The 12,570-nt window shown below is 45.0% G+C and overlaps 1 protein-coding gene across 10 annotated transcripts in view; it reads left to right on the top strand.

Moving 5' to 3' along the window:
- Positions 1-12,570, top strand: part of BICRA (BRD4 interacting chromatin remodeling complex associated protein) — a 151,146-nt gene that overhangs the window by 126,736 nt on the left and 11,840 nt on the right. For 9 of the 10 annotated variants that reach the window (XM_077336494.1, XM_077336495.1, XM_077336491.1 and 6 more), the window contains 2 exons: positions 719-844; positions 12,037-12,098. In XM_077336494.1, the coding sequence (XP_077192609.1) occupies positions 719-844; positions 12,037-12,098 (188 nt within the window). The remainder of the gene's footprint in view (positions 1-718; positions 845-12,036; positions 12,099-12,570) is intronic. The other variant, XM_077336496.1, reaches the window with a different exon arrangement.

Genomic DNA, 12,570 nt, shown 5'->3' with positions numbered 1-12,570 from the left:
GCTCAGAGAGTTTTTCCCTTTTCTCCGAACATCCTCAAATGGAGGAAAGTGCTCTCTCTCTCTCTGTCTCTGGGTGGGAGAAAAGATGCCCCATATGCTGGAATGCAACCAGATAGGGGATGGAACCATGTCAGTTCCCCTCATAGACACATTCCAGTCTTGTTAAAAACAGACCCTCTTGCACAGGACATCGATGAGCAAAATCGTACATGTGGAATGTGTCCACAGCTGTGGTGCTTTAAAGTACAAAAAAGGATGTCTGAGAGAACTCAGATTGTGAATCAGTAGTTCTCTCTCCGACCCTTTGTGGTGACTAATCTCTCTCACAGCTCCCAAGTACATATTTATTTTATTTTTTATTATATTTATATACCACCCTCCCCTGAGGGTCTTTTAGCCATTCCTCTTCGGCCCAGGAAAACAAAACCAGACAGTGAGGTGCTAGAATGAAGAAGTCACACCAGAACAATCTGAGCACACCCAAATCGTTCTGCTTTTGTTTTTAAGTACCTGCCATATTTATGGACGATTATTGTTCAGCAATTAGATCTTGGTTACTGGATTCCCAGCCACATATCCCACATCTGCAATGGTAATGGCACCCCTTGAGCACTGGATTTCTTGCTGCCTGTATGGCTAGCCATTTCCTCTAGCCATGGTGTTTTTAATTCATTCCAACACTTTGAGTGTAAACTCAGCTTCCTCGCTTCTTCGGCAGACCAAGCCTGGTGTCATTAGTTCCGTGTCTGGCCTGAACCTGGGGAAAGGTGCTCTGCAGTTCCAGGTGCTTGGGAAGAGTTTGCCTCAACTCATGCCTTCAGCCCCTACCCAAATCCAGCAGCAGGTGAGGAAGGGTGTGCTTGCCAGTCAGTTTATTTGTGTTTATATTTTTCCAAGTGTCTTTGAAGAAGAGTACTGGAGAAAAAGAGAAATTGTATTAAAATTTATTATTGAACTAGGGACAAAGCCCGTTGTATCCAGGAATACAACGGGCGCTAGAGCTTGGTGGTGGGAAGAGGAAGGGGAGGAGTTGTCCAGTCTGTAAGGGCATGGGGTTGAATGTATGTGTTGTGTGGGAGGCTGTGGTGGTGTGGTGACAAATGAGGGCATGGAGATATGAGTGTCAAGAACCTGTGTTTGTTGAGTATGGGAGAGGAATGTTAGTTGAATATGGGAGAGGACTGACCTTTGGGAATTGTGGCATGGTGGTTACAGATGAGCTTTCCAGAGCCATGTCTTCAGATATGTGAAGACTAGAGACTCTTCTTAGGGGGAGATTACATGGCAACCAATTCCTCCCAGTTCTGAATCATTTCCCTTCTTGTGTGAATTAGGCCACAGACCCAAAATGTTTAACAAAATGTTTAACAAAATGTCCCCCTGCCCTAATACACACGGGGTAGTCGCAGTACACAGGTGTCCACCCTGCTCCTTCTGTCTCCATTTTTTCACTGTTGATAAAATGTTATGTGCCCACATGCTTCTTTCATGGTTGTTCCTTAGAAGAAGAACTGGATTTTTGTACCCTGTTGTTCAGAAAAAACAGAATAGATTGAAGAGGTGGAGGAGTGGCACTGTATGTAAGGAAAAGGCAAACCTGTCAGGAAATTCTAGTGAAGGAGAGCATATCTACAGTGGAAAGCATCTGGGTGAAAATAAGCGAGGGGAAAACAAACAGTGTGGTGGTTGGTGTCTGCTACCGACCGCCTGAACAACGAGAGGATGTGGATGCTGCACTTTGTGAGCAGCTTGAGAAAATATCCAAGCGGCAGGACCTTGTCATCATGGGTGACTTCAATTTCCCAGATGTGTGCTGGGAAACAAACTCTGCGAAGCGTCCTCAGTCATGCAACTTTCTGACCTGCCTGGCTGACAATTTCATTTATCAAATGGTAGATGAACCCACAAGAGGTTCAGCCATACTGGACTTAATGCTGACCAACAGGCAAGAGTTGGTGAATGAGGTGAAGGAGGTGGGGACCCTAGGGGGAAGTGACCATGTCCTCATAGAATTCCTTTTGAGATGGGGAGGCAAGGAAGTTTGTAGATGCGGATTTTGGATTTTCGTATGGCAAACTTTAATAAACTCAGAGACATGATGAGTGTCATACCATGGACGAGAATGCTGGAAGGGAAGGGAGCATGTGAAGGGTGGGCGCTACTCAAACAAGAGCTATTGCATGCTCAATCAATGACTATCCCAGAAAGACGAAAACACTGCAGGAGCTCTAAGAAGCCTATTTGAATGAACAGAGAACTTCAAAAAGAACGAAGAAAGAAAAGGAAAATGTTCAGGAAATGCTCAGGAAATGCTCAGGAAATGGAGGGAAGGACAGAGCTCTAAAGAAGAGTACCTACAGGTTACTAGGCACTGTAGATCAATCATCAATCATCAGAAAACCTGATCAAGTAACAGGTTTGCTGGATTGTGGAAATTTGGTTGATGTCATTTACTTGTATTTTAGTAAAGATTTTGACAAGGTTCCCCATGATGTTCTGATGGATAAGTTGAAGGACTGCAATCCGGATTTTCAGATAGTTAAGTAGATAGAGAATTGGTTAGAGAACTGCACAGTTGTTGTCAATGTTGTTTCATCAGACTGGAGAGAGGTGAGTAGCGGGGCACCTCAGGGCTCGGTGTTCAGTCCGGTACTTTTTAACATATTTATTAATGATCTAGATGAGGGGGTGGAGGGACTACTCATCAAGTTTGCAGATGACACCAAATTGGGAGGACTGGCAAATACTCCGGAAGATAGAGACAGAGTTCAACGAGATCTGAATACAATGGAAAAATTGGCAAATGAGAACAAGATGCAATTTAATAAAGATAAGTGTAAAGTTCTGCATCTGGGTCAGAAAAATGAAAAGCATGCCTACTGGATGGGGGATACGCTTCTAGGTAACACTGTGTGTGAACGAGACCTTGGGGTACTTATGGATTGTAAACTAAACATGAGCAGGCAGTATGATGCAGCGGTAAAAAAGGCGAATGCCATTTTGGGCTGTATCAACAGGGGCATCACATCAAAATCACAAGATGTCATAGTCCCATTTTATACGGCACTGGTCAGACCACACCTGGAGTACTGTGTGTAGTTCTGGAGGCCTCACTTCAAGAAGGACGTAGATAAAATTGAAAGGGTACAGAGGAGAGTGACGAAGATGATCTGGGGCCAAGGGACCAAGCCTTATGAAGATAGGTTGAAGGACTTGGGAATGTTCAGCCTGGAGAAAAGGAGGTTGAGAGGGGACATGATAGCCCTCTTTAAGTATTTGAAAGGTTGTCACTTGGAAGAGGGCAGGATGCTGTTTCTGTTGGCTGCAGAGGAGAGGACACACAGTAATGGGTTTAAACTAAGGAGGTGGTGAACTGCCCCTCACTGGCAGTCTTCATGCAAAGGTTGGATACACACTTTTCTTGGATGTTTTAGGATGCTTAGGGCTGATCCTGCTTTGAGCAGGGGGTTGGACTAGATGGCCTGTATGGCCCCTTCCAACTCTACGATTCTATGATTCTATGACTACACAAAGGAGTTTCAAAGCGGTTTACAAACACCTTTCCCCTTCGTCTTCCCACAATAGACAACCTGTGAGGGATGTGGGGCTGTGAGATGTCTGAGAGAACTGGGAATGGGCTGCAGTGACCCAGCAGGCCTCAGGTGTCTCAAAGCAGTTTCCAATTGTCTGCCCTTCCTCTCCCTATAGCAGACGCCCCATGAGGGAAGTGGGGTAGAGAGCATCACATGGAAGTTGGCAACCCTAAGAGGAAGTCTCTCTGTGCACAGCAGTCTTGACTTTAGTAAGGCCTGGTTTTTTATTTGGAAAAAGTTGGAAGTTTGGAAAAAGTCAAGCCAGTTCCCAAAAGCCAAGGTTGGAAAAAGTCAAGTCAGTTCCCATGTCTCTCCAGCCATTTACTTGTTCACTATTTACAGTTTCAGGCTGTAAATATTCTTTATTTAGATCTTCCTGCACTTTCCAGACTCACAGGACTGATGCTGGTCCATCTATCTGCACCCCAGAATACAAACAGTTGCTTGTAAGGACTGCCCATAGCCCAGGAGGAACACACCCGCACCACTCCCTCCCAACTGCAGCCTGCAAGCCTCTTCCATAGTATCTAGATTGCTGCTCATCTCTAGATTATAATGATCAGCTCTACAGGCAAAAATGGTTCCTTCAAAGACTGAACACTGAGGCATTGTATGATTTTGAAGTCCTACCTCCAAACCTCCAGGAATATTTCCAACCCAGGGATAGCTAACCTCCAGGTGAGGCCTGGAGAGCTCCTGAAATTACAGCTCACCTGCAGAGTATAAAGATCAGCTCCCCAGGCAGAAATGCCTACTTTGGACAGGGTTGTGGTGGAGAGTTGGTGGATGAGGTGAAGGAGGTGGGGACCCTAGGGGGAAGTGACCATGTCCTCATAGAATTCCTTTTGAGATGGGGAGCCAAGGAAGCTTGTAGCCAGACGCGGATGTTGGATTTTCGTAGGGCAAACTTTAATAAACTCAGAGACATGATGAGTGTCATACCATGGACGAGAATGCTGGAAGGGAAGGGAGCATGTGAAGGGTGGGCGCTATTCAAACAAGAGCTATTGCATGCTCAATCAATGACTATTCCAGAAATACGAAAACACTGCAGGAGCTCTAAGAAGCCTATTTGGATGAACAGAGAACTTCAAGAGGAACTAAGAAAGAAAAGGAAAATGTTCAGGAAATGGAGGGAAGGACAGAGCTCTAAAGAAGAGTACCTACAGGTTACTAGGCACTGTAGATCAATCATCAGAAAGGCCAAAGCTGAGAGTGAGCTAAGATTGGCCAGGGAAGCCCATTGTAACAAGAAAAGATTTTTCAGTTACGTGAGGAGCAAACGTAAAGTAAAGGAGGCAATAGGCCCGCTGTTGGGTGCGGATGGACAAACTCTAATGAAAGATGCAGAGAAAGCAGAAAGGCTTAGTGCCTATTTTACATCTGTTTTTTCCCACAGGTCAAAGTGTTTAGGCACATCTAGAGATGGCTGTAGCCAAAGGATAGTGTCTGGGTGGCAGGTTAACATGGATAGAGAGGTGGTCGAGAGGCATTTAGCTGCACTGGATGAGTTCAAATCCCCTGGTCCGGATGAAATGCACCCGAGAGTACTCAAAGAACTTTCCAGAGAACTTGCACAGCCCTTGTCCATCATCTTCGGAACCTCTTTAAGGACTGGAGATGTCCCGGAGGACTGGAAAAGAGCAAACGTTATTCCGATCTTCAAAAAAGGGAGGAAGGATGACCCGGGAAACTACAGACCAGTGAGTCTGACCTCTGTTGTGGGGAAGATAATGGAGCAGATATTAAAGGGAGCGATCTGCAAACATCTGGAGGACAATTTGGTGATCCAAGGAAGTCAGCATGGATTTGTCTCCAACAGGTCCTGCCAGACCAACCTAGTTTCCTTTTTTGACCAAGTAACAGGTTTGCTGGATCGGGGAAATTCGGTTGATGTCATTTACTTGGATTTTAGTAAAGCTTTTGACAAGGTTCCCCATGATGTTCTGATGGATAAGTTGAAGGACTGCAATCTGGATTTTCAGATCGTTAGGTGGATAGGGAATTGGTTAGAGAACCGCACTCAAAGAGTTGTTGTCAATGGTGTTTCATCAGACTGGAGAGAGGTGAGTAGCGGGGTACCTCAGGGTTCGGTGCTCGGCCCGGTACTTTTTAACATATTTATTAATGATCTAGATGAGGGGGTGGAGGGACTACTCATCAAGTTTGCAGATGACACCAAATTGGGAGGACTGGCAAATACTCCGGAAGATAGAGACAGAGTTCAACGAGATCTGAACACAATGGAAAAATGGGCAAATGAGAACAAGATGCAATTTAATAAAGATAAGTGTAAAGTTCTGCATCTGGGTCAGAAAAATGAAAAGCATGCCTACTGGATGGGGGATACGCTTCTAGGTAGCACTGTGTGTGAACGAGACCTTGGGGTACTTGTGGATTGTAAACTAAACATGAGCAGGCAGTGTGATGCAGCGGTAAAAAAGGCAAATGCCATTTTGGGCTGTATCAACAGAGCCATCACATCAAAATCACAAGATGTCATAGTCCCATTGTATACGGCACTGGTCAGACCACACCTGGAGTACTGTGTGCAGTTCTGGAGGCCTCACTTCAAGAAGGACGTAGATAAAATTGAAAGGGTACAGAGGAGAGCGACGAAGATGATCTGGGGCCAAGGGACCAAGCCCTATGAAGATAGGTTGAGGGACTTGGGAATGTTCAGCCTGGAGAAAAGGAGGTTGAGAGGGGACATGATAGCCCTCTTTAAGTATTTGAAAGGTTGTCACTTGGAGGAGGGCAGGATGCTGTTTCTGCTGGCTGCAGAGGAAAGGACACGCAGTAATGGGTTTAAACTTCAAGTACAACGATATAGGCTAGATATCAGGAAAAAGTTTTTCTCAGTCAGAGTAGTTCAGCAGTGGAATAGGCTGCCTAAGGAGGTGGTGAGCTCCCCCTCACTGGCAGTCTTCAAGCAAAGGTTGGATACACACTTTTCTTGGATGCTTTAGGATGCTTAGGGCTAATCCTGCGTTGAGCAGGGGGTTGGACTAGATGGCCTGTATGGCCCCTTCCAACTCTATGATTCTATGATTCTATGAGAAGAAACATTTAAGGCCTCCCACAAAAGTTGTTTTTGAATTGAAAGACTTGAGGCCTACTGCACAGGGTTATTATACAGATGAAACAGGAGACAAAAGAACCTCCGCAACAGCATCCAGTTTTGTCTGCAGAATAACGCTGTGCAGTTGGGCTCAAATCTGCAGAAAGTTACGAAGAAGAAATACATATGTCTTGGCTGTTTCTAACTCCTGGCCAGAGCAGTATTTTAAGTGGGAAAGGACTTTTCTGTGACCTCCCTGTCAGCTAACTGTTTGGCAGAAGGGAAAGCTCCTCCCCCTCAAAAGGAATGCCCACACCCATGCCCTCAGACTCCCCTGCGTTGCTCTTGGAAATATCTCCATCCCCTCAGTCAGGGGCTCCTTTGCAGCAGGTCTGAAGGGAGGGTAGAGGGAGGGAGAGCATTCACCAGCCTCCTGCCATCTCTGTCAGTGTTCTGAGGCAAAGTGAGGGTTGTTACAATTGGATATGACAGTTAGGGCAGCCTTGGGGCAAAAAGGGCTGGTGCAGCCTGTCCAAGCCTCTATCCTCCTCCCCCTTGGCAGCCCTACTGATTTCCTCTCCCTGTGGTGGTCAGGGGCAGACTGGCAGGGATGTCTCCAGATTGCCCCTGGCTCAGCTGGGTGGCCCGGTCAGAACTTTGGCCTAATGATTGGGCCAAAGTCCTGAGTGGGCGTGACCGATTGGGCCCTGCCTCTGACATGCCACGCCCACTCTCTGGCCACTTAGTCCTTAGCGAATTATTATAAACTGCTCTCGCTGTTACAGATTTCTAGCCTTCCCCTATTAGCACAGCCATCTTGGGGTGGTTTACAACAATGTCAAAATACAATACAGTTAAAGTATAATACAATTAAAATCAGTTAATTAAAATAACTGATTTTAATTGTATTATAATTTGGTGTAGTGTTTTGGTGTAGTGGTTAGGAGTGCGGACTTCTAATATGCCATGCCAGGTTCGATTCTGCCCCCCCCCCCCCATATGCAGCCAGCTGGGTGACCTTGGGCTCACCATAGCACTGATAAAACTGTTCTGACCGAGCAGTGATATCAGGGCTCTCTCAGCCTCACCCACCTCACAGGGTGTCTGTTGTGGGGAGAGGAAAGGGAAGGCGACTGTAAGCCACTTTGAGCCTTCTTCGGGTAGAGAAAAGCGGCATATAAGAACCAACACTTCTACTTCTTGTTCTTCTGCTTCTTCTAATTTACCAGGCAGTTGGTGATCCCCAATGTTTCTTCTGATTGGGGCAGACACTGACATATTGGGTTGCAACGGGAAAGGCCCACATTGTATGTATTCGTCCGAACTGGCCTCAACCATAGGCTCAGCGGAAGAGCTCCATCTTGTGGGCCCTGCGGAAGTGTGATTTTAGATTGATTTGTTTGTTTGTTTGTTTGCTTGGATTTTTATACCGCCCATTCTTTGCAGCTCTTGGCAGTTGACATTGAAACATTATCTAACTTTGTTAGAACATGAACATATGAAAGTTGTTCATATGTTCGGTGTAAACTTTCTAACAATTTTCAAAACATTATAACAGTTCAATACCTCATTATTTCCAACAATCATCTTAATAATCTATAGGAACATTAGTAGTATAAATAATAACAACATTGGGAGGTTAGTTATTGCATTCATGGGAGGGTGTCTGGGGGGATCAGCAGGTGTTCTGAGACGGTCGGCCTCAAGTGAATGCCTGGTGGAGGAGCTCCCTTTTGCAGGCCCTGCAGAACTGCGGAAGGTCGGGCAGGGTTCTGATCTCCTTAGGGAGCTCATTCCACCAGGTAGTTATAGCTGTTCCTTGTGTAGTTATGCAAAAGGACACAACTCCTGTGTGCTGGAAGGGGGCCCCAGTGTGTCAGTTTTAAAGAAAAGTGCCTCCTCCAAAGAAGATTTTGTTGCATTTTTTTAAACTACAAAAAGCAACACTTATATTAAAGGTAAAGGTATATTAAAGGGTACACCCTTTCTTAGCTTTACCTCCATCCATTTCCTGAAGAGTGGCATTTTTAAGACCAATTAAGTTTTATTTAAGGTGTGAGCATTCATTGTGCAGGCACATTTCTTCAGACAATGAAATTGAAATCACTAGACTGCATATATAAGGAGAGAGTAAATGAGCAGTCAATTAGTAAGAAGTATCATGAAAATATCCAACAAATATGTAATGTAATGGAAATGTTTAGAAGATTCGAGAGCCTTTCAATATGAGTTTATAAAGTTTTCAGGGTATTGAATTACAATAGAAGATTAGTATCTAATTCTCAGGTCTTAGGGCAGGAGACCTAACTCAGCACGCCTGTCACTTGTGAGGATGCCTCCATGTTTGATTGGAGACAGGTTGCTTTTAATTTGGTCTACAACTGAGAATACATCTGCTATTAATCACTAAGCATGGCATTTTTATTCTAGCAAGGCTCTTGAATCGGCTAAACAGCTTCATTATACTCCGTATTTGTTGGATATTTTCATGATGCTGTTCACTTATTCACAGCTAAGTAACCTTCTCCTTATACATGTAGTCTGGTGACTTCCATTTCATTGCTCTGAAGAAATGTGCATGCACATGAAAGCGCACACTTTGAATAAAACTTGGTTGGCCTTAAAGGTTCCATGGGACTCAAACTTTGTTCTGCTGCTTTGGATCAATATGGCTACACACCTGAAACACTTATTTCACTTTCTGTCACCATCACCCAACAGGAAATGAGTGGAGAAAGCCTTATTAATATTGTAACTTTCAAATCACCTCATTGGAAACCTAAGTGTTCATCTTTGATCTTCTATGTAGCCTGACATGATGGACTGAGCATTTATTTTATTTATTCATATTTATTTATTCATATTTATCTAGCATGAGCAGGCTAGATGTCTCCAGGGGGCACTGTGTGCTGCAGCCAGGCAGTTGTCTGAACTCAGGGAGCTCTTTTGCTATCGAAGGGGGAGGTTATGTTTTTTGGATCCTCCAGCTATAATTGAGAGGATTCTTTTGCCCAAGTAGTTGAAGCACCATCATCTTCCAAGTCCCCCCCCCCCCCCGGCTCAGAATTCCCTTTTCAAGAAGTGATCCTGATATGGATGACCGAAACTGACAAACATGACCTTTGTTCTGTTTGGGTGAAGGGTATAGCATCTCCACATGTAAGGCCTGCCAAATGCTTCACCCCTAAAGCTCAGCAGCAGGTAAGACATATAAACTTAAGGCAGTGTTGTGAGAGAAAGCCCTTAAAGCCTCAGAACTGTTGTCCAAGTCGGCCCCAGAGAAAGCTCCTGAATCTGTGTCGTCAGAATTTGACTCCATGTCCCTTACCTGTTCTTTGGCAGAATTTTCTAGGAAGGTATGTTTCTTAGTAGCTATTACTTCAGCCAGGAGGGTGTGTGAGCTCTTCAGACAGATCCCTCATTTGTGAAATTCTTTCTTGAAAGGGCAATCCTTTACCCTAGTCTTAGGTTTCTTTCTAAGGCCATTTATCCCAAGATATTGCTTTGCCTGTATTTTTTTTCCTGCACCAAGCTTTGAGAATGAGCACTCATTGCATTCTGTAGATGTTAGGAGGACATTATTATTTTATTTATTTATTTTTGCATTTGTATGCTGTCCTTCCTTGAGGACTCAGGGTGGCTCACGACAATCATCATTACATAAACAATAAGACAATAACATATAAAATCCTGACACCCAAATAATTTAAATGTCAAACAATTCTAGAAGGGCTGCCTCACTCTTGGTAGTCAGTGGGTGGATAGTTTTGGTAGGAAGGCCAAAAATTTTAATGGTATTTCTAGGCCTTTACTGTAGGCCTGGTGGAACAGCTCTGTCTTACAGTCCCCATGGAACTGTCTGAAGTACTCCAGGGGCTTGATATCATTGGGTAGAGCAGGTTTCTCAACCAGGGAAGAATGTTACAGGGGTTTCTCGGCGGTGAGAAAGGCTGGAGTAGAGTGTCCCACCGGCCAATCTTATCTCTTTAAAGCCAGGATTCTTGAGCAAATTTTGCTCACTAGATCTTAATCTTTTTGAGGGGATGTAGTGAAGAAGGCAGTCTCACAGAGATAGTTTGTTTGTATGGTGGCTCTAAGAGAAGTAGGAGAGCATCATCCTTGGACCCTGTCCCAATCGATTGTCAGAAGCATTAGGGGGTATTATGACACAGACAGATTGCCATGCCCATTGAATGTTCATGCCCATTCTGCTAGGGCAGTGGCTTCTCCTGCAGCTTTCCTGGATGGAGTGCCTTTGATGGAAATCTGCAGAGCTGCCAACTGGTTGTTGGCAGACATATTTGTATGTCTCTCCACATTGGATCTTCAGGCGAAATGTAAGGTTCAAGTTGGCAAGACAGTTCTTCCTCACTGTTCAAGTGAGGAGAGCATGCCCCACCATCTGGTGAGTAGCTTGCTAGAGTCCCCATAAGGTAGCGATCCCTAACCTGTGGGCCGCGGACCACATGTGGTCCGTCGACTAATTGGAGGTGGGCCGTGAAGGACGCCTTCTCCCCCACCCCCCAGGCCCTTTACTTCATCCCCCCGGCCCTTTACAACACACTTCAGGTGTCATTGTCTCCCATCACTCCCAGATGGGACTATCTCATTGCAGAGAAACAAGCTCAGTGACATTGATTTGTCATTGTCATGAGTTAAAATTTCCATGAAAATAAAATGTTCCTTATGTTCATTGTTGTGGCGTGTCTGTATCTTATTTTGAAGGGATGTTTAAACATTACCATAGTGATCAGAGAGCGTTAGGGCAGTGGTTGAGAGTAGAGGAGTAAACTACCCCCCCCACCGGGCCTCAGTAAAATTGTCAAGCGTTGAGTGGCCCCCAGTGATAAAAAGGTTGGGGACCACTGCCATATGGGACTGCACAGAAGATCAATGATGAATACAAAGTTGCACTTATCTGTAATTATTGTTCATCGAGTAGTATTTTCTGTGCAGGCACATGTACTTTCCCCGCCACTCACCCCATTGCATGTTCTGGCTTTGGCGGTACTAGAGGTACTGCAAGCAGGGGGTACTGTTGCACAGTAGTATGTGGTTCCTGGGCAGGCACAAGCTTCTGATTTGGTAAACAGTGCCCCCTGGAGGCTTCTAGATGTAAAGATCTATCCGATGACAGGCCTGCTCAGGCGCAGTCCCCCATGTGTGTTTGCTTAGAAGATATTCAATGAACAATAGTTACAGATAAGTGCAACTTTGTTTTATAGTTGCCTGAGGTCTCAGGATAATCCTGATGAGTCCACATACTTGCCTTTGTTCATCCCTGACCTACTAGCTTTTCTCAGAGATGTGAGCTGCGAGATGCTTCTCTTTATGACTTACCTGTTCTTTTCCTCCCCACTTACTTCTTTTGTTCCTTCGCAGTATGACAACAAACTCGGAAGCATGAAAAAACCTCCCTTGCTACAGCCCAGCAAGGAAGCTTGGTAAGTTTATACTGAAGCCTGCAAAAAATGCATGTGCCATCCTAAGAACAAAGTGGCATATTGGGATATCACAGTCTTGCCCCATGTCAGCCAGCCAGTGTTTCTCAGGGTCTGTGGTCTGCTAAGGATAAGAGTAGTCAGATTTTTTTAACCATTGGCAATTGTAGTGAAAACAGAGGTTTGGACTGGGGAGGCCTGGGTTCTCATCCCTATGTAAGATTGGCTAAATTAATCCCATCCACCCTCACCCCCGCTATCCTGTTCTTGAGAGCGATTTGAGATTTGAACTCTCCAGCATGCTGCTGTGCTAAGGAGGGTCAACATATTCCAGCTCAGAAAATTTTAGTGGCAATTGTAGTGGAAATAGAGGTTTGGACTGGGTGAGGCGTGCCTGGGATTGGGGAGGGAAGATGATGAAAAGTTGTGGGGCCTGTTTTGGGTGTGATACTTGAAGAGGTACCCTGGCTTCCTG

This window comes from Paroedura picta, chromosome 5 (genome assembly GCF_049243985.1).
Source record: "Paroedura picta isolate Pp20150507F chromosome 5, Ppicta_v3.0, whole genome shotgun sequence".
NCBI lineage: Eukaryota > Metazoa > Chordata > Lepidosauria > Squamata > Gekkonidae > Paroedura > Paroedura picta.
This window is presented reverse-complemented; position numbering and strand designations above follow the sequence as displayed.